This window comes from Lepisosteus platostomus, chromosome 5 (assembly GCF_059453375.1).
Source record: "Lepisosteus platostomus isolate fLepPlt1 chromosome 5, fLepPlt1.hap1, whole genome shotgun sequence".
Classification (NCBI taxonomy): domain Eukaryota; kingdom Metazoa; phylum Chordata; class Actinopteri; order Semionotiformes; family Lepisosteidae; genus Lepisosteus; species Lepisosteus platostomus.
The window spans coordinates 24450844-24477012 of record NC_142615.1 but is presented as its reverse complement, the minus strand read 5'-3'; the positions used below and the strand labels follow the sequence as shown (position 1 = coordinate 24477012).

At 50.2% G+C, this 26169-nt stretch overlaps 1 protein-coding gene and 2 non-coding genes across 3 annotated transcripts; 2 read left to right on the top strand and 1 right to left on the bottom strand.

Annotated features, from left to right (window-relative positions):
- The first annotated feature begins 6391 nt into the window (after window positions 1–6391).
- On the top strand, window positions 6392–15128 carry LOC148665290 (uncharacterized). The gene is made up of 7 exons (XM_088630932.1): window positions 6392–6457; window positions 6957–7025; window positions 7593–7685; window positions 8415–8804; window positions 9408–9455; window positions 9952–10003; window positions 15028–15128. Exons 1-7 carry the CDS (start codon window positions 6392–6394, stop codon window positions 15126–15128), a joined length of 819 nt encoding a protein of 272 aa, XP_088487058.1.
- A 1205-nt stretch (window positions 15129–16333) lies between these two features.
- Window positions 16334–16405, top strand: trnad-guc (transfer RNA aspartic acid (anticodon GUC)). Its single transcript has one exon. It is a non-coding gene; the product is annotated as a tRNA-Asp (tRNA).
- A 616-nt stretch (window positions 16406–17021) lies between these two features.
- trnav-cac (transfer RNA valine (anticodon CAC)) lies at window positions 17022–17094 on the bottom strand. Its single transcript has one exon. It is a non-coding gene; the product is annotated as a tRNA-Val (tRNA).
- Between the last annotated feature and the right edge of the window lie 9075 nt (window positions 17095–26169).

Sequence of the window (26169 nt, the reverse complement as noted above, 5' to 3'; positions counted from 1 at the left end):
TGAGACTGTCTCTCAATAATTATAATAATACTGTGTGAGCTCCTGACCCAGCCTGGAGAACATACAGTGAGCCAGTCTCTCTATAATAATAATTCAGTGTGGGATCTCCTGTCCAACTCTGAGGAACAGACAGTGAGCCTGTCTCTAAATAATAATAATACAGTATGTGATCCTCTGTCCCAGCCTGAGGAACAGACAGTGAGCTTGTCTCTCAATAATAATAATACAGTGTGTGATCTCCTGTCCCAGCCTGAGGAACAGTGAGCCTGTCAATCAATAATAATACAGTATGTGATGTCCTGTCTCAGCTTGAGGAACAGAGAGTAAGCCTGTCTCTCAATAATAATAATACAGTGTGGGATCTCCTGTCCCAGCCTGGGGAACAGTGAGCCAGACTCTCAATAATCTTAATAATAATAATACAGTGTGATCTACTGTCCCAGTCTGAGGTACAGTGAGCCTGTCTCTCAATAATAATATAGTGTTTGACCACCTTCTGTGGTCTGTTTCAAATCCGCCCGCGATGAGACACCGAGGAGAAATGAAGAGCCCCAGTCGCGCTAGAAAATCACCCGGGAAAGAGACTTTCAATGTAGGAAAAAAAAGTCGTTAGTAACAGACATAATGTTTGTTTTGTTTTTTTAATCGCTGCAATGTGTGACTAAGCTCATACGACTAAGAGTTGCCCCCTTTGTCTAGATCTGGTAACCTGCTTGTCGCTGGTGGGCCAGATCGTGTCGCCCGTCACTACACTGGGGCATTAAGACCCACACAGACCGCAGGGTGAGTGCCCCCTGCTGGCCCCACTGAGAGGTCGTATCCCACCTCCTCCGCTCTCTGCGAAAAGCAGTATCTTCAGGCCCTGACATCCCACCCCTGCCACTCTCTGCGTAAATAAGTATCGTCAGGCCCTGACATCCCACCCCTGCCACTCCCTGCGTAAAGAAGTGTCGTATGGCCCTGACATCACACCCCCACCACTCTCTGCGGAAAGCACTGTCGTATAGCCCGGGCACCCAACCCTCCACTCTCTGCATTAAGCACTGTCATATAGCCCTGACACCCACCCCTCCACTCTTTGAATAAAGCAGTGTTGTCAGGCCCTGATATCCCACCCCCGCCACTGTCTACGTAAAGTAGTATCGTCAGGGCCTGACATCCCACTCCTGCCACTCTCTGCATAAAGCAGTGTCTTATGGCCCTGAAACCCTCCCGTCCACTCTCTACATAAAGCAGTGTTGTCAAGCCCTGACATCCCTCCCCTGCCACTCTCTGTGTAAAGCACTGTCGTATGGCCCTGACATCACACCCCCACCACTCTCTGCGTAAAGCACTGCCGTATAACCCTGTCACCCACCCCTCCACACTCTGCGTTAAGCTGTGTTGTCAGGCCCTGATATCCCACCCCCACCATTCTCTGTGTAAAGCACTGCTGTATGGCCCTGACATCACACCCCTACCACTCTCTGCGGAAAGCACTGTCATAAAGCCCTGACACCCACCCCTCCATTTTTTGCATAAAGCAGTGTCGTCAAGCCCTGCCACTCTCTGCGTAAAGAAGTGTCGTATGGCCCTGACATCCCACCCCCACCACTAACTGTGTAAAGTAGTATCGTCAGGCCCTGACATCCCACCCCTGCCACTCCCTGCTTAAAGAAGTGTCGTATGGCCCTGACATCCCACCCCTCCACTCTCTGCATAAAGCAGTGTCGTCAAGCCCTGACATCCCACCCCCACCACTCTCTGTGTAAAGCAGTGTCACATGGCCCTGACATCCTAGCCCCGCCACTCTCTGTGTAAAGCAGTGTCATATGGCCCTGACATCCCACCCCCACCACTCTCTGTGTAAAGCAGACATGTTACAGACATTTACAACAAAGACATATTATAAAATATTGACATATACTGTAGGCGGCTGGAGCATTATTGGGAGACAGACTCACTGTTCCTCAGGCTGTGACAGGAGATCACATACTGGGCTGCCAGATCAACTGAGTTCCCTCATCCCTCTCCCAGTAGGATTGGGACCCGTTGTGATTCTGGCAGGTGTGGGAACTCTGGGATTAGATTTCTGAATTTCGGGAAGAATGTTTCTCTAATCCCAGAGTATCTGTCAAAGTGCAGTAGGAAGTGCACCTCTGTCTCTATTTCTCCCCGCTGGCAGTGGGAGCACAGCCTGTCCTCTCTGGGCAGCCAGGTCTGCCTGTGTCGCCCAGTTTCTATGGCCAGGTTGTGGTCACTGAGCCTGTACTTCGTCAGGGTCTGTTTCTGTTTGTTATTTTTTATTTTGGTCAAATATTCAGCTAGTGTGTATTGTCTGTTTAAGGTTCTGTAGCATTCCAGTTTATGTTGTGTTTGTGTGTGTGTGTCCCAGTGTGTGAGATATTGCTGTTTGATCTGTGCTGTGATGTGGTTGAGTCTGGGTTGTGGTGCTCTAGCAGTGCTGTCCTGAGGCTGGTTAGTGTCGGTGTCACTCACTGCGAGTGTGATCTCAGCAGAGTCTCTGTGCTCTTGGGACACTTGACTCACCTGTCTCTCTCTTTCTCTCCCTGTGCTGTCCCTCTCCTGCCCCCTCTCTCCCTCCTCGGACTCCAGCTGGAGGAGGTCCAATCACCACCTCCTGTGAGACAGAAGAAAAATAAGGTGGGTAATGCTCTGATCCTCTCTTTACTCCTGTCCAGTGTCCAGTCAGTGTGTCTGTATGAACCCCTCTCTCTCTCAGTGCAGTGTTCATGTACTGGAGTGTCCAGTCAGTGTGTCTGTATGAACCCCTCTCTCTCTCAGTGCAGTGTTCATGTCCTGGAGTGTCCAGTCATGTGTCTGTATGAACCCCTCTCTCTCTCAGTGCAGTGTTCATGTCCTGGAGTGTCCAGTCCGACTCTTAACGTGACTCTCCTGTCTCTGCTTCAGAAGCGCTGGTGCGTCTTTTTAAACTCCCTGAGCTGCGTGTCGGTGGAGACAGATGATCAGGACGAGCCGATGGAGAAGGCGGAGACCGTGGGTCAGGAGAGGAAGAGCGAGGGAGAGGAGGAGCAGGCTGCCGGGAAGGACAAGAAGAGGAAGAGGAGGTGCAAGTGAGCAGACAGGGGGGCGCCGCCCGGTCGTGTCTGTGATTCAAGGAGGAGTCTCCTCTTGCTGTTTGATGTCATGGTGACGTCTGTGTCTGTGTCCCTCACACCTGCAATAACAATATTCTTTCCAGGTTCCTTTCCTGGTTCTGTGCCTGCTAAGATCTGGACTGGACTGGACTGGACTGGACTGGAGCTGAGGGACGCCAGACTGGACTGCACTGAAGCTGAGGGGCCCCAGACTGGACTGGACAGGAGCTGAGGGACACCAGGCTGGACTGGACTGGAGCCTAGGGACACCAGACTGGACTGGACCGGAGCTGAGAGACACCAGACTGGACTGGACCGGAGCTGAGGGGCCCCAGACTGGACTGGACCGGAGCTGAGAGACACCAGACTGGACTGCACCGGAGCTGAGAGACACCAGACTGGACTGGACTGGAGCTGAGGGGCCCCAGACTGGACTGGACCGGAGCTGAGAGACACCAGACTGGACTGGACTGGAGCTGAGGGACCCCAGACTGTGCTGGACCGAAGCTGAGGGCCCCAGTCTGGACTGAAGCTGAGGGACCCCAGTCTGTGCTGGGCCGAAGCTGAGGGACACCAGACTGTGCTGGACAGAAGCTGAGGGAACCCAGTCTGTGCTGCACAGAAGCTGAGGGACCCCAGTCTGTGCTGGACCGAAGCTGAGGGACCCCAGTCTGGACTGCACTGGAGCTGAGGGGCCCCAGACTGGACTGGACTGAAGCTGAGGGGCCCCAAACTGGACTGGACTGAAGCTGAGGGACCCCAGACCCCAGTCTGGACCGAAGCTTGTAATTTTTGTTCTTTTGTTAAGCATCAATAAAATTTTTTTAAAAAAAATCTGTTTAGCTTTTGGTTCCCCCCCCCCCCCCAAAGTTGCTGCTGGGAGAGGTGTGAGTGGGGCCAGCAGGGGGCACTCTCACCCTGCGGTCTGTGTGGGTCCTGATGCCCCAGTATAGTGAGGGGGGACACTGGACTGTAAACGGGCGCTGTCCTTCGGATGAGACGTCAAACCGAGGTCCTGACTCTCTGTGCTCATTAACAATCCCAGGGTGTCTCTGGAGAAGAGTAGGGGTGTTACCCCACTATCCTGGCCTGATTCCCCCCCTGGTCTTGACCCATCATGGCCTCCTTATCACCCCCCTCTCTGAACTGGCTCCATCCCTCTGTTCTCCTCCCCACTGAGAGCTGCTGTGTGCTGAGCGGACTGGAGCATCATCCAGGTGGGGGCTGCACACTGGGGGGGCTGGAGGGGATCCCCCTGACCTGGGAAGAGCTCTGAGTGGAGAGTCCAGACTTATTAATTATTATTATTATTCGTGCTGCACTGGGCTCCTGTCCTGGCAGTGAGAGGGGGACTCTGTGATCAGGACAGATACTTATGACTGTATAATAATACACGATAGAAATGGAAAACAGGGTAGCGCTGTAGTCTCTTCGAAACGTTTTGAACTGTCAGAAGAAGTTTTCACAACCCGGACTCGTGAAGGTACAGGTCTTCTCCCATCGTCCGGAGCAAGGTGTATCGTGTCCTGGTGATTTCTCCCGTTTCGAATGGAGTTTAATGTCGCATTTCTACTTTATTAGAGAGAGGCACTGAACTTTGGGGAACGTGACATCCACCCAGTATTACTAGTAGGTTGATAAATATAAATGTTCTTTTTCAAGTCCCGCTGGGAATCGCACCGACGCTGCGGAGTTCGTGAACGTCCCAGACACCAATAAAACGAGAGAGAGAAAAAAGGTCGTTTTCGGGGTTCAAGAAGCAACCCCGAGATTCAGGGAGTTTCCCCGCTGAGCTTACTCTGCCGAAAACACGCAGGTTTTATTTTATTCCCCTGCCCCCCCTCACACAGGCCGTTTCTGTAGCGTGAAGTTGTGTTTTTTTGCGCGGTGGTCGGTGAGGGGCGAAATTGTATTTATTTTTTTCCCACGGTTTGAAACAGAAACAGCCGGGTGGTGTTGTAGAGAGGTCGACGTGCCTGGTTTTCCTCGTCTGCGAAGCCCGTTTTTTTTTTTTTGGGGGGGGGGGGGGTCGTGAGGTCCCACGCAGCGCTCGGAAAAGAAAATGGTGTTTCTTTTCCCCGCAGGACAGGGGGGGAACCTGTGTTTTTTGGACGTGGCGTGGCCCGAAATTTCCGCCCTTGGCCGCTAGAGGGGGGTGGAGGTTGGTCTTTCTTTGACTTGGGGGTAGGGGGGGTGCTAATTTCACTGAACCAAACCCCATGGAAACCCGTGTTGGACGTGGGGGTGCTGAATGCGCCCTCGACGTGATTTTGTCTTTAAATTCAAGTGCAGCTTTTGTAACCCTTGGGCCGGAAACACCTGGACCCGTTTCCCCTGCCTGTCTTGACTACCGGGGTCGTACAGGGACACCCGGCTGGCCGCCGAGAGTTGGAAACATAAAATGTCAACCCAAAAAAAAACAACAACCGTGAAAAATGTCGGCCATTTTTGTTTCGCGGCCGAGCCGTGAGCGCGTCGGGGGCGACGTCACGGAGGCGTCACAATGAGCCGCCTGACGTCACAGAGCCGCGGATTCTAGCGGGTGGCGGCGCCGGAGCCCCGTGAGCTCAGAGGAGTGAAGAGAGAAGAGGAGGAAAGCGCTATATAGTCTTTTCTGAACACGTGTTTCTTCCAATAAAGTTACTTCGACTTAGATCGTTAGTTTCAGCTTCAAAATCGCTCTTCAGTATCCCCGTGAAATCGGTAAGTCAGTCAAAAGTGCTGCTGGCGAGAAATAACAAAATAAGTGGAGAAATACGTTGTTTTTTTTACTGTTACTCAACTCTTATGGGTGTGATCGTGCTGTAAAAAGATATTGAGAGGAGGTGCACCTCTACACAGAGAGTGGTGGGGGTGGGGAGCAAGCTGCCCAGCCCTGTGGTTGAAGCCGATACCCTGGCTTCTCTCCAGACACAGCTGGGTGAGCTCCTCCAGTCAGGACAGGAGGCTCTACTGTACACAGAGGGTGGTGGGGATGGGGAACAAGCCGCCCAGCCCTGTGGTTGAAGCCGATCCCCTTGCTTCTCTCCAGACACAGCTGGGTGAGCTCCTCCAGTCAGGACAGGAGGCTCTACTGTACACAGAGGGTGGTGGGGGTGGGGAACAAGCCGCCCAGCCCTGTGGTTGAAGCCGATACCCTGGCTTCTCTCCAGCCACAGCTGGATGAGCTCCTCCAGTCAGGACAGGAGGCTCTACTGTACACAGAGGGTGGTGGGGTCGGGGAACAAGCCGCCCAGCTGTGTGGCTCCGCCCCCTCCCCTCCCCTCTGTGACTTTGCTTGTCTCGGCAGGACGATGGACCGACAGAGATGCCGCACGGCCGTGCGCGGTCGCAGCAGGACCTGGGCCCAGCGAGGCGTCGTAAGTCCACCCCTCCCGCCCGCCGTCCAGCGTCCAGTGTCCAGCGTCCAGCCCTCCTCCGACTGGCCTCTCCGCCCCCAGCAGCGCTCGCTGTATTATAATAATAATAATAATAAACTTCACTGATAGAGCACCTTTCACACACATAGCAGCGCAAAGCGCTTGACAGACCAGGTCTCACGGTAACACCTCCAGACGAGGAGAGACACTTCCAGTGGTGATCTTGACTGAGGACACGCCTCGGCTCAAGAGACAGGGTTGCGGGTCCATTATGGCCTTCTGAGAGCACAGATTGCCTCTGGATGTCCCAGACTCTTCCTGGACACACTGTAGAGACTCACCTGTCCAGACTCTCACTGGACACACTGTACACACTCACCTGTCCACACTCTCACTGGACACACTGTAGAGACTGCCCAAGGCCCCTAGTCTCGACACGACTGGGCTGGGCTATGTGGTCAGAGCTGGCTCGGAGATGGGCTGTTTGGCGTTTTCACAGGTCACACCGGTCAGGCCGAACCCGGACTGGCAGCGGGAGAGGTCCCGGCCCAAGTCCCGGTGCTTTTCCGTAAGTCTGACCCAGTCGCCTTCCGCGAAACTGGACCGGCCGCCCTGTGGTGGGCCTGGTGCCCCACATCTACCCTACAGCTCCCCCCACTGACCCCTAAACTCCCGATACCCTACAGCTCCCCACTCTGACCCCTAAACTCCCGATACCCTACAGCTCCCCACTCTGACCCCTAAACTCCCGATACCCTACAGCTCCCCACACTGACCACTAAACTCCCGATACCCTACAGCTCCCCACACTGACCCCTAAACTCCCGATACCCTACAGCTCCCCACACTGACCCCTAAACTCCCGATACCCTACAGCTCCCCACACTGACCCCTAAACTCCCGATACCCTACAGCTCCCCACACTGACCACTAAACTCCCGATACCCTACAGCTCCCCACACTGACCACTAAACTCCCGATACCCTACAGCTCCCCACACTGACCCCTAAACTCCCGATACCCTACAGCTCCCCACTCTGACCCCCACAGTCCTGATGGCCGAGAGGTCTCTGCTTGCTGTAGTGATTGAGTGAGCTCTGTGGACCTGACCTCTGTCTTGTGTCCTCGTTTCCAGCGTCTCCTAGTGGTCCGGCATTTCAGCAGGCCTGAAGGTGAGATCTGGGGAGGAGACAGAGCACCCCCTAACACCCCTGAGCTAGGTTACAGGGTAAGACAGCTTCTTACTGTTGGACACACCTGTCCACACTCTTTCTGGACACACTGGACACACTCGCCTGTCCGGACTCTTACTGGACACACTGGACACACTCGCCTGTCCGGACTCTTACTGGACACACTGTACAGACTCACCTGTCCACACTCTCACTGGACACACTGTACACACTCACCTGTCCACACTCTCACTGGGCACACTGTACACACCCACCTGTCCAGACTCTTACTGGACACACTGTCCACACTCACCTGTCCGGGCTCTTATTGGACACACTGGACACACTCGCCTGTCCAGACTCTTACTGGACGCACTGGACACACTCACCTGTCCAGACTCTTACTGTCCACACTCACCTGTCCAGACTCTCACTGGACACACTGTCCACACTCACCTGTCCACACTCACTGGACACACTGTCCACTCTCACCTGTCAACACTCTCACTGGACACACTGTACACACTCACCTGTCCACACTCACTGGACACACTGTCCACTCTCACCTGTCCACACTCTCAGTGGACACACTGTACACACTCACCTGTCCAGACTCTTACTGGACACACTGTACACACTCACCTGTCCAAACTCTCAGTGGACACACTGTACACACTCACCTGTCCAGACTCTTACTGGACACACTGGACATACTCACCTGTCCAGGCGTAGTCTCTGCTCCTCATCCCCCCTGCGTTGTGTCTCCCCCTCTCCCCGCTGGACAGAATCCTGTGGTGTCTTCGTGCTTCCCTGAGCTCATCCAGAAGAGGGAGAGGGCGGCCGAGCTGCAGCTGGAGCTCCCGGGGTCGCCCTGCTCGTCCCGCTCGGGCTCGCCCGGCTCGTTCCGCTCGGTGTCCCCCCCCTCCTCGCCCGAGAGCCCCCTCCGCTCCCCGCCCCCGGCCCCCCCCTCCGGCCCCCTCAGGCCCCTGCCCGCCCCGCCCCGCCGCCCCCCCTTCCTCCCCGACATGCCCCTCGAGCCCCCCCTGCTGCCCGGGGCGGTGCCCCTGCCCCTGCCCCCGCCCGTCCTGCCCCCCATCGCCCGCCCGGCCCCGCCAGGCCCCGCCTGGGGCTCCCCGGTGCGGAGGGCAAGGAGAGAGGCTGAGATGTCTGACGAGGCAAGTGGGGCAGAGTCTGTCCGTCTATCCGTCCATCTGTCTGTCCGTCCATCTGTCCTTCTGTCCGTCTATCCTTCAGTCCATCTGTCCATCTGTCCTTCTGGCCATCTGTCTTTCTGTCCTTTTCTGTCTTTCTGTCCATCAGTCCATATGTCCTTTTCTCTGTCTCTGTCATCTGTCCATCTGCACTTCTCTCTTTCTGTCTTTCTGTCCTTCTGTCTGAGTCTCTGTGTCTGTCCCTCTCTCCCTGTCTCTCTCCCTGTGTCTTTCCATGTCTCCCTGCTCTCTGTCTGTCCTGCGTTGTCCCAGCTGGGTCTGTCTCCCTGTGTCTCTCCGTGTGTCTCCCTGCTCTCTATCTGTCCTGCGTTGTCCCAGCTGGGCCTGTCTCCCTGTGTCTCTCCGTGTGTCTCCCTGCTCTCTGTCTGTCCTGCATTGTCCCAGCTGGGTCTCTCTCCCTGTGTCTCTTCGTGTGTCTCCCTGGCTGCCTCTCTGTCTGTCCTGCGTTGTCCCAGCTGGGCCTGTCTCCCCGGCTCTCTGCCTTCAGCTCTGTTCGCCGATTTCCCGCAAGCCCGTCTCTCTCTCAGCCTGTCTCTTGACTTGCAGGAGGAAGAGGAGGTGGAGACAGCTCCTCCGGCAGGAGAGAGGAAGGAGGTCAGTGCTGGTCCCACCCTGCCTCCTGTCCTGTCTGTGGTGGAGTTTCGCCGTCTCGTCTGTCCCTGGGTCTCAGTGTCTCTCTCTCTTTCAGCCCTGTCTGTCAGTGTCTCTCTCGGCCTGCTGTCTGTCTGTCCCTGCCTCTCTGTCTCTCTCTCTTTCAGCCCTGTCTGTCAGTCTGTCTGTCCCTCGATCTCAGTGTCTCTCTCTCGGCCTGCTGTCTGTCTGTCCCTGCCTCTCTGTCTCTCTCTCTTTCAGCCCTGTCTGTCAGTGTCTCTCTCCTCCTCCTCTCCGTCCTCAGTGTGTCTCTCTCCTCCTCCTCTCTGTCCTATGGTGTCCAGTGGGTCAGTATTAGTGGGCTACACCCAGGCTCACTCACTGCGAGTGTGATCTCAGCAGAGTCTCTGTGCTCTTGGGACACTTGACTCACCTGTCTCTCTCTTTCTCTCCCTGTGCTGTCCCTCTCCTGCCCCCTCTCTCCCTCCTCGGACTCCAGCTGGAGGAGGTCCAATCACCACCTCCTGTGAGACAGAAGAAAAATAAGGTGGGTAATGCTCTGATCCTCTCTTTACTCCTGTCCAGTGTCCAGTCAGTGTCCAGTCAGTGTGTCTGTATGAACCCCTCTCTCTCTCAGTGCAGTGTTCATGTACTGGAGTGTCCAGTCAGTGTGTCTGTATGAACTCCTCTCTCTCTCAGTGCAGTGTTCATGTACTGGAGTGTCCAGTCAGTGTGTTTGTATGAACCCCTCTCTCTCTCAGTGCAGTGTTCATGTCCTGGAGTGTCCAGTCAGTGTGTCTGTATGAACCCCTCTCTCTCTTAGTGCAGTGTTCATGTCCTGGAGTGTCCAGTCAGTGTGTCTGTATGAACCCCTCTCTCTCTCAGTGCAGTGTTCATGTCCTGGAGTGTCTAGTCAGTGTGTCTGTATGAACCCCTCTCTCTCTCAGTGCAGTGTTCATGTCCCCCAGTCTGGACTGCACTGGAGCAGAGGGACACCAGACTGGACTGGAGCTGAGGGGCCCCAGACTGGACTGGACTGGATCTGAGGGACACCAGACTGGATTGGACTGGAGCTGAGGGACACCAGACTGGACTGGACTTTTGTAAAGCATCAATAAAATGTTTTTAAAAAAAATCTGTTTAGCTTTTGGTTTTTTCCCCCCCCCCCCCCAAGGTTGCTGCTGGGAGAGGTGTGAGTGGGGCCAGCAGGGGGCGCTCTCACCCTGTGGTCTGTGTGAGTCCTGATGCCCCAGTATAGTGACGGGGGACACTGGACTGTAAACAGGCGCTGTCCTTCGGATGAGACGTCAAACCGAGGTCCTGACTCTCTGTGCTCATTAACAATCCCGGGGTGTCTCTGGAGAAGAGTAGGGGTGTTACCCCAGTGTCCTGGCCTGATTCCCCCCCTGGTCTTGACCCATCATGGCCTCCTTATCACCCCCATCTCTGAACTGGCTCCATCCCTCTGCTCTCCTCCCCACTGATAGCTGCTGTGTGCTGAGCGGACTGGAGCATCATCCAGGTGGGGGCTGCACACTGGGGGGGCTGGAGGGGATCACCCTGACCTGGGAAGAGCTCTGAGTGGAGAGTCCAGACTTATTAATTATTATTATTATTCGTGCTGCACTGGGCTTCAGTCCTGGCAGTGAGAGGGGGACTCTGTGATCAGTACAGATACTTATGACTGTATAATAATACACGATACAAATGGAAAACAGGGTAGCGCTGTAGTCTCTTCGAAACGTTTTGAACTGCCAGAAGAAGTTTTCACAACCCGGACTCGTGAAGGTACAGGTCTTCTCCCATCGTCCGGAGCAAGGTGAGAGGCCACCCCCTCGGGGAGCAGTATCCCCGATGCACCCCCCCCCCCCCCCCACCCAAAACGACACACACTTCTGTGACGACTGGGAGACCAGCCCCTGCAGGGAGATCGGTTCGACCAGCCCCTGCGGTGGAGGAAACGACCCACTGGAGAGAACACGCAGACTCCACACAGAAGGGTCACCTCGGCATTTATTCCAACAGCAAAACAACACCAGAGAGAAACGGTCTCCGAAAGATAAGCGCTCGACGTCGGCACCGGTGCCGCATTCTCTGCCGCCGCCACCACTGCCACCACCGGCGTCGGGCCGCGGGCCTCACCTGGAGGCAACACACCGGCTTCTTTTAACAGATCACCTCGGGAATCGGGAACAACGGAGCTGTGTGCGGCCGTCTGTACGGAGGGGTTCAGCGCGGGGGGGCTCCGGGCTCGGGTCTGGACCCGGGGGGGGGGGGGGGGGACTGTCTGTGTGGAGTCTGCATGTTCTCCCTGTGTTCTCCGGGTCCAAAGACAGGCTTTTGGGCTGATTGGCTTCTGGGAAAACTGGCCCTGGTGTGTGTGTGTCCTGTGATGGACTGGTGTCCTGTCCAGGGTGTGTGAGTGAGTCTGTGTGTGTCATGTGATGGACTGGTGTCCTGTCCAGGGTGTGTGAGTGTGTGTGTCTGTGTGTCCTGTGAGGGACTGGTGTCCTGTCCAGGGTGTGTGAGTGTGTGTGTGTGTCCTGTGATGGACTGGGGTCCTGTCCAGGGTGTGTCAGGGTGTGTGTGTGTCCTGTGATGGACTGGTGTCCTGTCCAGGGTGTGTGAGTGTGTATGTCTGTGTGTCCTGTGATGGACAGATGGTACCCAGCCTGGACACCCATGAGACACTGGCTTCCTCAGAAGACTCTCACGGAGGGCACACTGTCCCTAACCCGGGTCTAGAAGAAACTACAGTGATCTATAATTCCTGCGCCTCGGAAGGGGTTATGACGTCTATGTCCGGCGCCAGCGCCCGCGGACCGGCGGTTCGGCGTCGCGCTCCGCAGCTCGAGCTTCGGTGCGAGGCAGGGCGGGAGGGAGTCGATGTGGCCTCGGCGCCATCTTTGCTGGTGAGTCAATTGTGACCGTTGCGGTACAATAAACCATCAATAAATCTTTTCCCACCCCGACCAGTATTTCTGTCGCGGCCCACGTCCCTTACAGTCGACAAACTATAAAAAAACAGTAGCCCTTCGCAACATTACACGCCATTTTTTTTTATTTTAAACGTCCGTTAGATACGCAGGTGGCTCGATACCTGTCTTAACCTCGCCGGCGTCTTAATACCGGCAAGTGAAATTTTATTTGAGGTCCCTCAGAATTGTGACAGAAATGTCAGTGAACCACAATAAAAACCGAAACTTTTTTTTTAAAGTCGATGAATGGATTTTAAGAGTAACCGTGTACCGACTGACGTAAGGAAAAAAAAGGTTGTCTTTCCCTACGAAGACGTTTTGGTGCAGGACTTTCTTTAAATATCAGTTGTGCATAGCGTTTTACAAAAAGTTGATGATGATCTTGGAGATAATTGCAAAGGAAAATTGAGATAACTACCAAAACATTACGTGTGAAACGCCAGGACAGAACTTTGAACCCACAAAGAAACAAAGGTATGAAATATTGCCTCGTCATGGGGGGTTGATAATTGTAATAAGTGTTCCTAATTTTCGTAAAGAAATGTATATTATGGGAGTCACACGTGAGATTTAGTGTATATACGTTTCATATTGTGCATATATACGGGGTAAAAAAGTGGAATGAGTATGATTATAAACTCGTGTATAATTTTTGAACAAGCTTTGATTAGACAGGTGGAAAACAACATCAGATCCTTGTTTTTAATATATTCTCACGTCTGAATATCAGCTTCTCCCCTCTGGCCAACATTTCAGGGCTCCCAGGTGTAGATCCCAAATTGAAACAAATATTCATTTGTTACCCTTATTAAAACAGTTAATAGAAGTGAGTGACCAGGGTAAATAAAGGTGGGTCAGTGTAAACTGTTTATTCTGGACCAGACTTCGTCATGTGTGATATGTCATGCCTTCTTATATTAAGTTTTATCTTTATATTTAGTTATACATGTGTAATAGATGCGATGTGTGTCCATAAAAAGGTTTCTCCAGGGGAAAATCAAGTTGGTTTTAAAACCGGGTTTCCTTTTAAGGGTACGTTTGCATTACAAGTGTGGGGTTTTTGCCCTTTTATCATATTTTGGATGTGAATCCGTGGTATTTTTGCCGAGACAAGTTGCCTTTCTTATACGCGGAGGGATCTGCTCGTGAGATGTCCGCTCGGTCCATTTCTGAGCTCAGTATAAGGTGTAGCATGACTGTCATCATAACCCGCTTCTCACCCTGGCCCGAGCCTGAAGCACGCCCCCTAGTGCAGGGTTAGAGGTGTGGAATAATGTTGTGACTATTGCTTCATCAATAACACGCTGATTGCATGTTTCTAGATGGGTATAACAGAGATCTCAACTACTGAGGGGCCTTATTAATAATTGCTTACACTTATATAGTGCTTTTCTGGACACTCCACTCAAAGCGCTGCACAGGGAAAGGGGAATCCCACTACCGCCACCAATGTACAGCCCCCACCTGGATGATGCGACGGCAGCTATAGTGCGCCAGAACGCTCCCCACACAGCAGCTCTCAGTGGGGAGAAGAGCAGAGGGATGAAGCCAGTTCAGAGAGGGGGGTTATTAGGAGGCCATGATTGGTAAGGGCCAATGGGAAATTTGGCCAGGACACTGGGGTAAAACCCCTACTCTTTTCGAGACACACCCTGAGATTTTTAATGACCACAGAGAGTCAGGACCTCGGTTTTACGTCTCATCCGAAGGACGGTGCCAGTTTACAGTCCAGTGTCCCCATCACTAGACTGGGGCATTAGGACCCACACAGACCGCAGGGTGAGCAGCCCCTGCTGGCCCCATTAACACCTCTTCCAGCAGCAACCTTAGTTATTATTGTCGAGAAAGAAAGAATATTAGGAACATGAAAAGGCTGAATGTCTTAAATGCATTTTTTATACTGAAACAGAGAGGCACACACACGTCATTACAAACGCACACCCGCACAGAGACGTCCTCAAGCGCCTTGTTCACAATTATGGGCTCCAACAGGAACAAAAAACGCCAGCCTGACAACTCAAGCATTCAAACCAAGAACCCAAACGTTGGCAGCCTGTGCAGAAAAGCATAAAGAACCACAAGCCTTCTATTTGGGAGGAAAAGCACACAGTCCCTCTCTCACACTCCTGATTTCCTTAAATAGCTCATTCTTCATCTCTGGCTCCTACATACAGTATAGCAGCACTCAGTCTGCTTTGAATAAGTCATAAGTCCAAGATTTGTTTTATCTGTTCCTCTTGTCTATGCCTAGAGCTGCTTTTAAAAAAATTAGGTTGCGTTCCGGTAGCAGGCCATCCTGGGCACCAGTATGAGTTACACACTCATTTGTAAAAGCCCTTCCGCATCGTCGGGCATGCTTCACAGTGCCGGACCTGGGGTGTGGGTGCTGTCTGTGTGGAGTTTGCATGTTCTCTCCCTGGTCTGTGGGGGTTTCCTCCAGGTGCTCCAGTTTCCACCCACAGTCCAGGGACAGGCTGCCACTTTCACTGGGCAGTGCACCGTCGCCGTGGCAGCATGGTGGGTCGGATCTGATTTCAGTCTTTATTTCCTTTTTAGAGATCCTGTAACCAGGACCTGTTCACTGCCACGACGGACAGGGAAGCACGTCATCACTGGACATCCTCTTACCTCCTGTGGCAAAGGGCAGCTGATGAAGCTTTGTGCTCGCCGGATCATGGCAATCGCCACTCCACCCTGATCCTGGCTCAGCACAGGGCACCTGGGTTCACTCCCTTCAGACTAAAGAGACTCAGTTCCTCCGGCCTGTCAGTGTGAAACACTCCCTTCAGACTAAAGAGACTCAGTTCCTCCGGCCTGTCAGTGTGAGACACTCCCTTCAGACTAAAGAGACTCAGTTCCTCCGGCCTGTCAGTGTGAGACACTCCCTTCAGACTAAAGAGACTCAGTTTCTTCAATCTGTCAGTGTGGGACGCATACACCAGCTTCGAACGCCTGTACACAATACCGCGGACCGCCTGCCAGACCAAATTCTGGGCTTACAGCAAACCACCCATTACATACACCGGTGTCTTCCCCGGGCCAGAGGAATTCAGGAACTCACGTTTACTCCGTCATCTCAGGCGATTCTCGCAGGGAGCAGAGATTTCCCAATCGATCAGAGAGAGTCAGGACTTTTTTTTTTAAAAAAGAGGAGTCCTTACCTCTTAGTAATGTGAGCGCTGACCGTCTCTCCTGCGGATGGGAAGTTTTGCGCCTTCTGGAGCATCCGCCGACTACGCCAAATTTGTTGTAACAGAAGGAATAAGGTTCTGGATCCTGAGATGAAGTAAAACAGATGAGTGTATTGCATGCAAGGAACAATAAAGCCGAAGTCTTGTTTCAAGCAAGAAACAACAAAACCGAAGTATTGTTCGATGTGCCGGTACAAACTTGTAGGTTATATAGTCCTTCCTTGCTGCTTCAGACGTCATTCGGTGTTATGGTAAGGGGGGGTCATGGTATTTGGCCAGTTAAGAGACCCTGGCCAAATGGTCAGTTTAAGATTATGCCCCCTCGCATCTGGAATCCTTATCAGTTAACCCCCTTTCCTGCCATAAACCCCTGTTGCTTAGAAGTCTAATTTTCAGGCAGAACTGACTTAAGTTAACCCTTCTTACATCTTGTCTCTTACTTCAGCCCTCTTCCATTTGCTAGTTCAAAGTTGTACAACCCATTTGTATCTGGTAAGCGGCGCAGTCGTCGTGCACAAAGAACGCTTTGAAAAGCGTCAAGGGCAAGTCATTCCGAGTTGGTCGTTTGTGTTTTCCGTTCAGACGCGACATGCTGAAATGATCTCTCGGCTCCTCGGTTGTCATTTCTGCTCCGTAAAGGGATCACAGCACGCGTCAGCTTCCAGCATGCTGGGTCGGGACACGATGCCGGGGGTTGGAGAGAGTGATGTCTTCCTCGTTAGTATAGTGGCAAGTATCCCCGCCTGTCACGCGGGAGACCGGGGTTCGATTCCCCGACGGGGAGTAGCTTTTCTTTCACCTCCTTAGAGAAATGACTGCCTTTCACTTCTCTGTTTTCTTTCACAGCGTCGTGCACCTTTTCATTGCTCTCCCTTTCAGAGCCTCCGCACGGCACACGACTCGACATCAGGAAGCACATTGAAGTGAAAGCAGGAAGCGCTGCGACATGCACTGTGCAGATCCCGCCACACTAAGAGGTGAGTGGGTCTGTTCGATGCACAAAGAACGCTTTGAGAAGCGTCAAAGGCAAGTCATTCCGAGTTGGTCGTTTGTGTTTTCCGTTCAGACGCGAAATGCTGAAATGATCTCTCGGCTCCTCGGTTGTCATTTCTGCTCCGTAAAGGAATCACAGCACGCGTCGGCTTCCAGCACGGTGGGTCGGGACACGATGCCGGGGGTCGGAGAGAGCGATGTCTTCCTCGTTAGTATAGGACCTGTCACCTGTCCCCACCTGTCACGCGGGAGACTGGGGTACATCAGGACGCGCATTGAAGTGAAAGCAGGATGCGCTGTGACATGCACTGTGCAGATCCCGCCACACTAAGAGGTGAGTGGGTCTGTTCGATCACAGCGCTAGGCGAATCCCCAATCCCCTTTTGTGCCTGGTGACAAAAGATGTCTGTTTCCGCCCGGTTTCGAACCGGGGACCTTTCGCGTGTGAGGCAAACGTGATAACCACTACACTACGGAAACAATGGTAAGACGTGCCCAGCGGCCCAGCGCTGAGCTTGGCCAATGCGATTCAGCTGCTTCCAGTGCCTTTATTGGAGTGCGCTGATGGACCGTGCTCTCTCTCCAGAGACCAGCACGCCTGTCATGGACGGAGCAGGAAAGGCGGCGCCACATTCTACAGCCCTCTCCACGCAATCGACGAAATCGGGCTACTGAAGTGGAGAAAATCGCCTCTCCAGAAAGTGCAAATATCATCTTGGAGACTATAAATCCTATTGCCGAAGGTCAGCCCTGTCTACCAGAGTAACCCTCCCACAGCGATGATCAGCTCGTCTCACACGCGAGAAGTTTCGGTTGGAAACAAGCGCCCCCTCTTCTCGCACGTTTTGCACGTTCGAGTAGTTTTAATGCGGCTCTTTCGTACACGGTGCTGATCTTTTGGAAAGCAGGAGGCAAAACCGAGTCGAACCGCCTGGGTGAAAACCACGAACCTTAACCGCTAGACTATATGGCAGCGAACAACCATGCTGTTCCCGGCATCATGCAAGCAAACTACATAAATATGAGAAAACACGCAAGAGAGTTGTCACTCAGAGTGTCGAAGGGTCGATGTATACTGGGGCTCAGTTGAAATGCAACGTCAGGACTTTTCCGAATTATGTCACACGAAGAGAGCACAGCCCTTTCCGCCTGCCGCGTGTGTCTCGGCAACTCGCTGTGATCGTATAGTGGTCAGTACTTTGCGTTGTGGCCGCAACAACCCCGGTTCGAATCCGGATCACGGCAGAATAGGGGCGTCTGCTTTTACTACTCGCACGAATGAAGGCAAAAAAAAGCCAATCGATTGTGAACGAACGGCGCTTTACAGAGGAATACTGCCTGACTGGATCGTTGATGAACGACAGAGGCCACTCCGACCTCTTCTCGGTTTTCTTCAATGACTTACTAAGGATCTTCTTCACATTCGCCCATGCAGGGGAAGCCAGTTGCACCAAAGCAAACGCAGGAAAGTGCATTTCAAGCAGAGACCAGGAGGGACTTGTTTACACCGAGAGTGGCTGGAGAATGGAACAATGCGCCCATCCCTGTTGCTGGAGCCGATTCTTGATGAGCTCTTGGGCTCACTAAGAGGCCCCCGCTGGATGCTAATCTTTCTGTTGTTCTTGCAGGTCCTGCGCTGCTTTTGAGCCGACAGAGCTCGTCCTGGTCTGTCGGCACAGCCCAATTGCAAATGATCGGCTCCGCGTACAGAAGGAACGTGCGTTTGGTACAAGAGTGCACGAAGGCACCGGAAATACATTGGGAACAAATGACCGGTCGCTCAAGACCTCTGTGAAGTGCAGGAGCGTGCAAAACGAGGCTGTTTCCGCCCGGTCTCGAACCTGGGACCTTTCGCGTGTTAGGCGAACGTGATAGCCGCTACACTACGGAAACCTGCAGGGACCGCTGCTGGTGTCTCGCTTGCGTTTCGGGCTGAGAAAGGGACGCGTCACTTTAGGCAGGTGGCACTGGAGAGAGGAACAAAGGGCGCGATGAAACAAAATGCCGAAACCCTTGATCGAACCAGGGACCTTTAGATCTTCAGTCTAACGCTCTCCCAACTGAGCTATTTCGGCGGTGCACAAAGCCCACAGCCACCTGCTCCAGCCTTCCTGTGTTGTGGCATGAGCGCACCAAGAGTAGCGGGAGAGTGTTGCAGGAACGTCACTCAGAAGGAAAGCCACCCAGCTGCGCCCTCTGAGCTCTGTCCAGCGCATCTTCCTCGCATGGACTCCTGCCTGCGACGGGCAGGAAACAATTAGCAAGAACAGAACGACACCCCATGGGTGTCTCATGACCGCACCTTAGGTTGTGACACGTGCAGGTGTGAGGGGTTGCCGGGCTACTTTGGAGCAGAGTTTGGGCGGAGGGGGGGCGGGAAAGCAGACAAAGAGGTGACACCTCAAGGTCTGCACGATCACAGCTCTCCGCCGCCCCAGGCTTCCGCTCGATAAGCTACTGGACACACCCGCCCCTCCTCACACAGAACGTGGAAAAGCCCCCGAGTGGGAGGGCTCTCTCTTCCTCCCAGGAGCTCTTGGACACGACGCCCAGACAGGGCGCGGGGAGCCGCCGCCTGCAAACACGGCTCCAGGCAGGACTCCACTCCGCAGGAGCCGCAGAGCAGAGGAGATGAGGGCAGCTTAGCTCCTGTGCAGAGACCTGAGCTGTTGTTGCTGTGGATGCTGTCTTTTCTGCACTGGTAGGAGTGAATGTTGAGTTGCCCTTAGAAATGAAGCAGAGCACATCAACGGCACGGGTGTGTGTGTGTGTGTGCGCGCGCCCTGGTGATTCTGGGAGACAGCTCGAACCTGGGCTAAAAGAGAGGGGGCTTAGCCCTCTTCCATTTGCTAGTTCAAAGTTGTACAACCCATTTGTATCTGTTAGCAGTAAAAATTACTTAATGTCTTTGATGTTGTCATCAAAGATAAACTGTAGTCAGCAAAGATAAAAAGAAAATTATCTTTGCTTACTGCCCTGTCTTTCTCACACCTGAAGAAGGCTCCACAGCTAAAACGTTGTGATTCTTTTTTTCTCTTTTCAGCATGGAATAATCCTTTACTTGTTCCTTTGCAGCCTACGCATGTTCCTGACGTTCCTGACGCAGCTACTCACCTGATATTTAACATTTCTATAATCACAAATAAGAATACCACTGTGGGTATTTTTTTCCATGATTATTTATTCTGTCATTGAAGCATATTTATATCATACCGAAGTGTCATAATCACTGAAATTTTTATTTTTCATTTAGAAAATAAGAAAATGATAAATCACTATGAATTGCATTTAGCCTGTTCTGATCTAGATATTCTATATACTTTAACATGCCATGTTCACAATGTCACAACTCAGAAATGCAACAGTGAAGTGTTGTAATAACAAATGTACATACTGTTGGTGACATTGAGATGTTTTGGTAATAAAGAAGGAGGGACATGCAATGTTCACAGGATCAAATTTAAAAAACAATACAGTAAAATGTATTGTACTTCGGGATTATGAGGGCCTGTTCCATTGTGTCTCACACCTCAGTGTCAGAATTTTGAAACGTTTTTATAACCAGGGGGAAAACACTTTAACCAAATCAGCCAAGGTGCTGTCAGAGTATTAATATCATGTCTGCGTCGGTGATTACAGCTGACTATCGCTGGAGGACAGTTCACTGTGAACAAGTCAGCCTGCATAATGAGGGGGAAGAGACTGACCTCTGTGATGCACTATAGAGTTACACTAACCTTCTATCCAACTGTTCTATGCTGCATTCTATCATAGTGGTAAATATTGGTTTCTGTGCGTGTAATATTCCTTTTGTTGTCAAATATTTTTTAAGCACAAAGTTTGCTGTTGAAAATAAGCCTTGTGGTTCTCAATGTTGTGATCCTTTTCCCCCAGTGTCACCCAAATTGATACATTGTGCTTTGGCAATTCTTCAGGCTATATTGTTTAGAAGAGCTCAGTTGAATTAGTTTGCGTAGATAAAGTATTTATTTTCCCTTTAATCCTTTAAAACATTACATTTTCAATGCATTGTACTGTATCTTTCTTCCTACTAATTGTCATCATTTTTTTCTGGCTTGACCTTGTAATCAGAGATTTCAGAATATTCCTTAAAAACTAGTAAAAGAAGAGGGACAGATTCGTACACACTAAAAAATATGAAAGGGTAGCAGGACACAGTAACCACCAAACATCTTATAGATTATGAATGTGCCTGAATTTTTTCAGTGATTTAGAGGGTTCTGCCATTTAAGATGTTATGCTGTTCCTGTGTGATGTATCAAATGTGTTATTTAAATCTCCAGTCATTACTATATCAGTCTGATGGCCTTGCAGTATAGATTGCAATTCATCCAAAAATGCCAAAAAGTTTCCCATTGGTGATACACACAAGGAAATTAATGTACATCCCCCCCCCCCAATCAACCAATTTAAAATCAAATACCTCCCTCCTCATCTGCAGGTGGAGAGATTAATGTCAGAAGAAATACAGGTTTAAAAGTCAGGAGCACTGATAGTCCTATTTTAAAATTATGCTAAAATGCTCACAATATATTTAAAAAGTTCTGTAAAATGCAAAAATAATTAAAAAATATTAAAAGAAGGTTAAAAGAAATGATACACAGTTATAAAGCTCAGGAATGATCAATTTGAAGTTACAATTCACTTACAATATGCCAAAATATTGTAAGTGGAAATACAAAAATATGTAAAACAGGTGTATAAAATTAAAAAAGAAGTTAAAAATAAATACTAAATACTTTGAAAATTCAGGAATGTGATTGGTCAGATGCTTACGATGAGTGTTGTTGGTGTTTCGTGTGATTTAGCGAAATTAAAAAAAAATTCAATTTAAAAACGGCAAGAGCTCGTATGAAAAAAAAGTTCGTAATGTATCTTTGTTGTAACAGCTGCGCCAGAACTAGTGTATTCATATACATCAGAAAAGTACCTGAACTTGACTGGTTTATATTCAGATATATGCATTGGGGACGAAAAGGAGACTTACATGGATTTTATTAGGTTTTAGGAATCAGAAAATTTATTTTTATATGTTTATGTCTACGAGCAGAAATAACTTCCTGCTTTCAGCGCTTTTATTGTTTCTGCTTGTAACCTCGAACAGAGAAACCCAGTACTGACTCACAGAAACGCCCCAGAGTTTCTGTGTTTCTGGGATTTAAGAGGGATGTACTGTATGATGACAGTAAAGGGAGTTTTTTTTCCCGCTGTAGAGTATGAAGGCGGTTTGATGAGTCTGGAGGGAGGAGACGCGCATTCCGCACGGGGAGCACAGAACAACGAGTTTCACCTGCAGCTCGCCGAGTCCTGTCCTATATAACTGCTGAGCCTGGGACACACTGAGTCTCTAACCAGTGTTGGAGATGTAAAGGGTTAAACCCAGAAGTCGGGAGTGGAGTTTTTGTATAAGTGTAAGATTAAAGGAATAGGGTTTTGGGGGGTTTGGTGCACAGCAGAGGTTTCGGTTTCGGTTTAGGTTTAGTTTGCTTTTGATACATTTGTAACGGCCATGGCGACCTGTAGAGTCGGCATGCACCGTTACTTTTGTTCACTTTTGGTGTATAAGGGTGGTGAGGGTTGGCTCACTCAGGTGATATTTCACAGTTGGGCTTTTCAAGGAAGGTGTTACAGAAAGGATTAAGGCATTAGATGTTAAATGCTTAATCACTTTGCTGAAGGGAATTGGTTTTGAAATTAGTTTCACTTGGTGAAGTTACTGGAAGAATTTTGGATGAAAATAGAGGAGAAAAAAAGATGTGGGCCTGATTAGAATGTTTGAATGGCAGAAGCTGATGGATCTTTCTAATGTGGTGTGAGCCTGGTCAGTACCTGGATGGGAGACCTCCTGGGAAAAACCAAGGTTGCTGCTGGAAGAGGTGTTAGTTGGGCCAGCAGGGGGCCCTCAACCTGTGGTCTGTGTGGGTCCTAATGCCCCAGTATAGTGACGGTGACACTATACTGTAAACAGGTGCCGTCCTTCGGATGAGATGTAAAACCGAGGTCCTGACTCTCTGTGGTCATTAAAAATCCCAGGGTGTTTCTCGAAAAGAGTAGGGGTGTAACCCCAGCATCCTGACCAAATTTCCCATTGGCCCTTACCAATCATGGCCTCCTAATAATCCCCCTCTATGAATTGGCTACATTACTGTGCTCTCCTCCCCAGTGATAGCTGATGTGTGGTGAGCGTTCTGGTGCACTATGGCTGCCGTCGCATCATCCAGGTGGATGCTGCACATTGTTGGTGGTGGTGGACGGGAGTCCCCATTACCTGTAAAGCACTTTGAGTGGAGTGTCCAGAAAAGTGCTATATAAGTGTAAGCAATTATTATTAATTAATAGAACTGTGACTGTTTGCATGTTTAATGAGATGGTGATGAAGGAAGATGGTGTGACATGGTTGTCTAAGTATTGTTTAGTGAAAGGTGAGCTTCAGAAAGTCTTGGATGATGATGGCATCTGGAACTGTGCATGGAGAGTACCTGTTTCATTGCATGAAGACAAAAAATGGTTATGGTGGATTTAAACACATTCCTTCTTTGATTGAATTAGGTGAAAATAGAGGCCTTGTGTTCTACCAAGGGCAGCCAAAACCGTGCAGGAGATGTGGGGAGATGGGTCACTTTGTGGAGGCCTGTACAAAGGTGGTGTGTGGTAAGTGCAAGGAAATTGGACATGCATATACTGAATGTACAAGCGCGAGGAAATGTAATCTCTGTGAGTGTGAAGGTCATGTGTTTAAAGACTGTCCAAATTCCTTTGCAAATAGAACAAAACTGGGAAGACCATTGCTCTTCCAATAGCCTGCCACCTGTGGAGACTGAAAGTGCTCAAATGAAATGTACAGAACAGAGGGTGCAGTCTAAAAGAGACATTGGATTTAGAAAATGATTGAACTCCGAGTAGAAGAGTGAGGGAAGATCATTTTCCGAGTCCTCAGGTAGGTTCTCCCATGGGTTTAGATGTCTCTAATATATGTGATCTTACTTACCAAGCTTTAGAACCAAAGACTCAAGGAGGGCAGGTGGTGAAATATCCTATGGATTGTGGGGGTGGTGGAGGAGGAGACAATTAAAGCAAAAGGGGGGGGGGGAGGCCTGTTGGGTAGGTGTCATCTACTGAATGATTGTAGCCAGAGCTTTTAGTCTCCCCTGGTCCTACTTTAAGTATGGCTCTTAATATTGTGTCAATAAATGTGAGAAGCATTCGCTCCAAGTTAAGGGCAAGGGCTATACTATCATTTGTGAGGAAGGTAAATGCTGATATTGTGTTGTTACAGGAGTGTGGGTTACCCTTTTAAAACTGCCATAAGGATATGGAAGAACTGGGGACATTGGGCCCATCAATCTGGAGTGGGTCCAAAGAAAATAAATCTGATGGTATAGCTGTTCTAATAAAAAATAAGATGGTAGAGGTACGTCAGCACCTTGTAGTGAAACCAGGGAGAGCACTGGTGGTGTATCTGGGTTTCATGAATGTCTAATTTAAACTCTTAAATATATATTGTCTGAGTTGCTCACATGACAAATATGTCCTAATTCAGGAACTGAGTAAATTGATTGGGATGGGATTTTAATTCTCTTTTAGAAAGAGAAGGCAGAATGAGGGGCGAGAGACGGGTCCAATTTGATAAATCATCAATATTATTGCAAACATTATGTAAAGATTTTAAACTGAAAGATGGCTTCAAACTTCATAGTCAGGGGAGGGCAGGTTTCACATGGGACTAGTCTAATGGGACCCAAGCCTCACGCATTTTTTTTGATACGTGATTTTACTTGCACGACCGCAGGCCTAACCCCTGTTTTTTTTTCTCTGACCATTGTCTGATGTCATGTACAATTTCTATTCCAACAGCTGTTACTGTGGGGAAGGGTGTGTGGAAGCTCGATATTTTGCTTCTGGAAGGTGAGGAAGTGACGCACAGGTTCAGGGAAAGATATAAGGAATGGCAGTCTTTGTATGACCTGTTTGACACAAGAGCACAGTGGCCGACCCTGCGCTCTGACCCCCAGCTTCTCTCCCTGTCTGTGTGTCTCATGGAGTTAGAAAGACTACAAGCTGTGCAAACTTCCAAATCTTTAACATCATTTCAAGGGTGTATGATAGATCATTCACAAGATCAAATGGCTGTTTATTATTGTAAGAACTGTAGTTCACTACTGTTCTTTTTACTCTTTTGCTTGCATTATACAGCCGTTAAGTGCATTTAGAACCTAAGAGATATCCAACTGATTAACCTGTCTGATGAATGTTAAATGGGTTGTGACATTTGGAAAAGTTTTTTGCAACATTATTTGTTTCATGAATACCATTCATCTCTATAACAACTTTCCTGTACCCTGAACATATGTTTTAAATTGCTTGATCCCATTTGGTGCAACCTTTCCCTTGTACTCGTTATGTGTTGTTTGCATTAGGAGTGTGTTAAATAAGCAGAAAAGAAGCCCGTTTCTTCTGCTGCTTCTGATCTTATACAGTGGTCAGAATCTCTCATCCAAAAGCTGATGAGTGGGAGGGGGGGAAATTAGTGTGTAAAAAAACATTAAAGAGCATAAGGGTTTTCATCACATGGACTTGTTTGACTGTTTAGGATTAATGTTTTGGTGCCAGATCAATTAAAGGACAACAACCAGAAACACTGGTTCTCAGACTGAACGCATTCTCCTTCAATAATCTTTTTTACCAACAGGTGAGTGGAGTTGCCATGGCCACCAGAATGGGACCCAGCTATGCCAATATCTTTGTTGGCTGGGTAGAAGAACGCTTCTTCGCTTCCTACACTGGCTATGTCCCTGACCTCTACAAGCGATATATCGATGGCTGCGTCAGTGCCACCACATGCTCCAACGATCAGCTTAAGTGCTTCCTGCACCATTTCACCAACTTCCACCTGTCCCTCAAATATATGGTTAACATATCTTCCACTACTCTTCCGTTTCTGGACATCAACTTCTCCATCAACTACCCCAGACTCTCCACTTCTGTTTATTACAAACCCACGGATTCACACAGCTATCTCTTGTTTTCACCCCAAACATACTAAAAATTCTCTCCCTTTTTCACAGTTCCTTCGGCTACAACAAATATGCAGCAACGACATCGACTTCCAGAATCAAACCCTCAAAATCTACTCCTTTTTCATCAACAGAGGATACCCCAGCAGTGTTATTGACAGGGCCTTTGCCCGAGCCAAAAACACCCCTCGGACCATCAACCCAATCAGGAACTCCCACCATAACAACCGCATTCCTTTGGTGCTTCCCTAACACACTTCCTATCCCCAGGACTGTTAACGACAACTTTTCCATCCTACAGGATGATTCCTCCATTGGGGCCCTCTTTTCTGACCGCCCCATCATCTCATATCGACAATCACCTAATCTGCGCAACCTTCGTGTTCACAGCTCCCTTGACCGCTCTCAGCAACCATCCACACCAGGTACTTTACCCTGCAACAGAGCTCGCTGTATCGCCTGCAAGTACACATCCAACACCACACTCATTCAAGGGACCTCAGGACAATTCTGGATCACC

Excerpts from the sequence above, each read along its gene's own strand:
- LOC148665290 (XM_088630932.1), top strand. The coding sequence starts at position 6,392 with ATGGACCGACAGAGATGCCGCACGGCCGTGCGCGGTCGCAGCAGGACC. Across the intron at positions 7,686-8,414 it reads CCCCTGAGCTAGGTTACAGG|AATCCTGTGGTGTCTTCGTG; the intron begins GTAAGACAGCTT and ends CCCGCTGGACAG. Across the intron at positions 8,805-9,407 it reads AGGCTGAGATGTCTGACGAG|GAGGAAGAGGAGGTGGAGAC; the intron begins GCAAGTGGGGCA and ends CTTGACTTGCAG.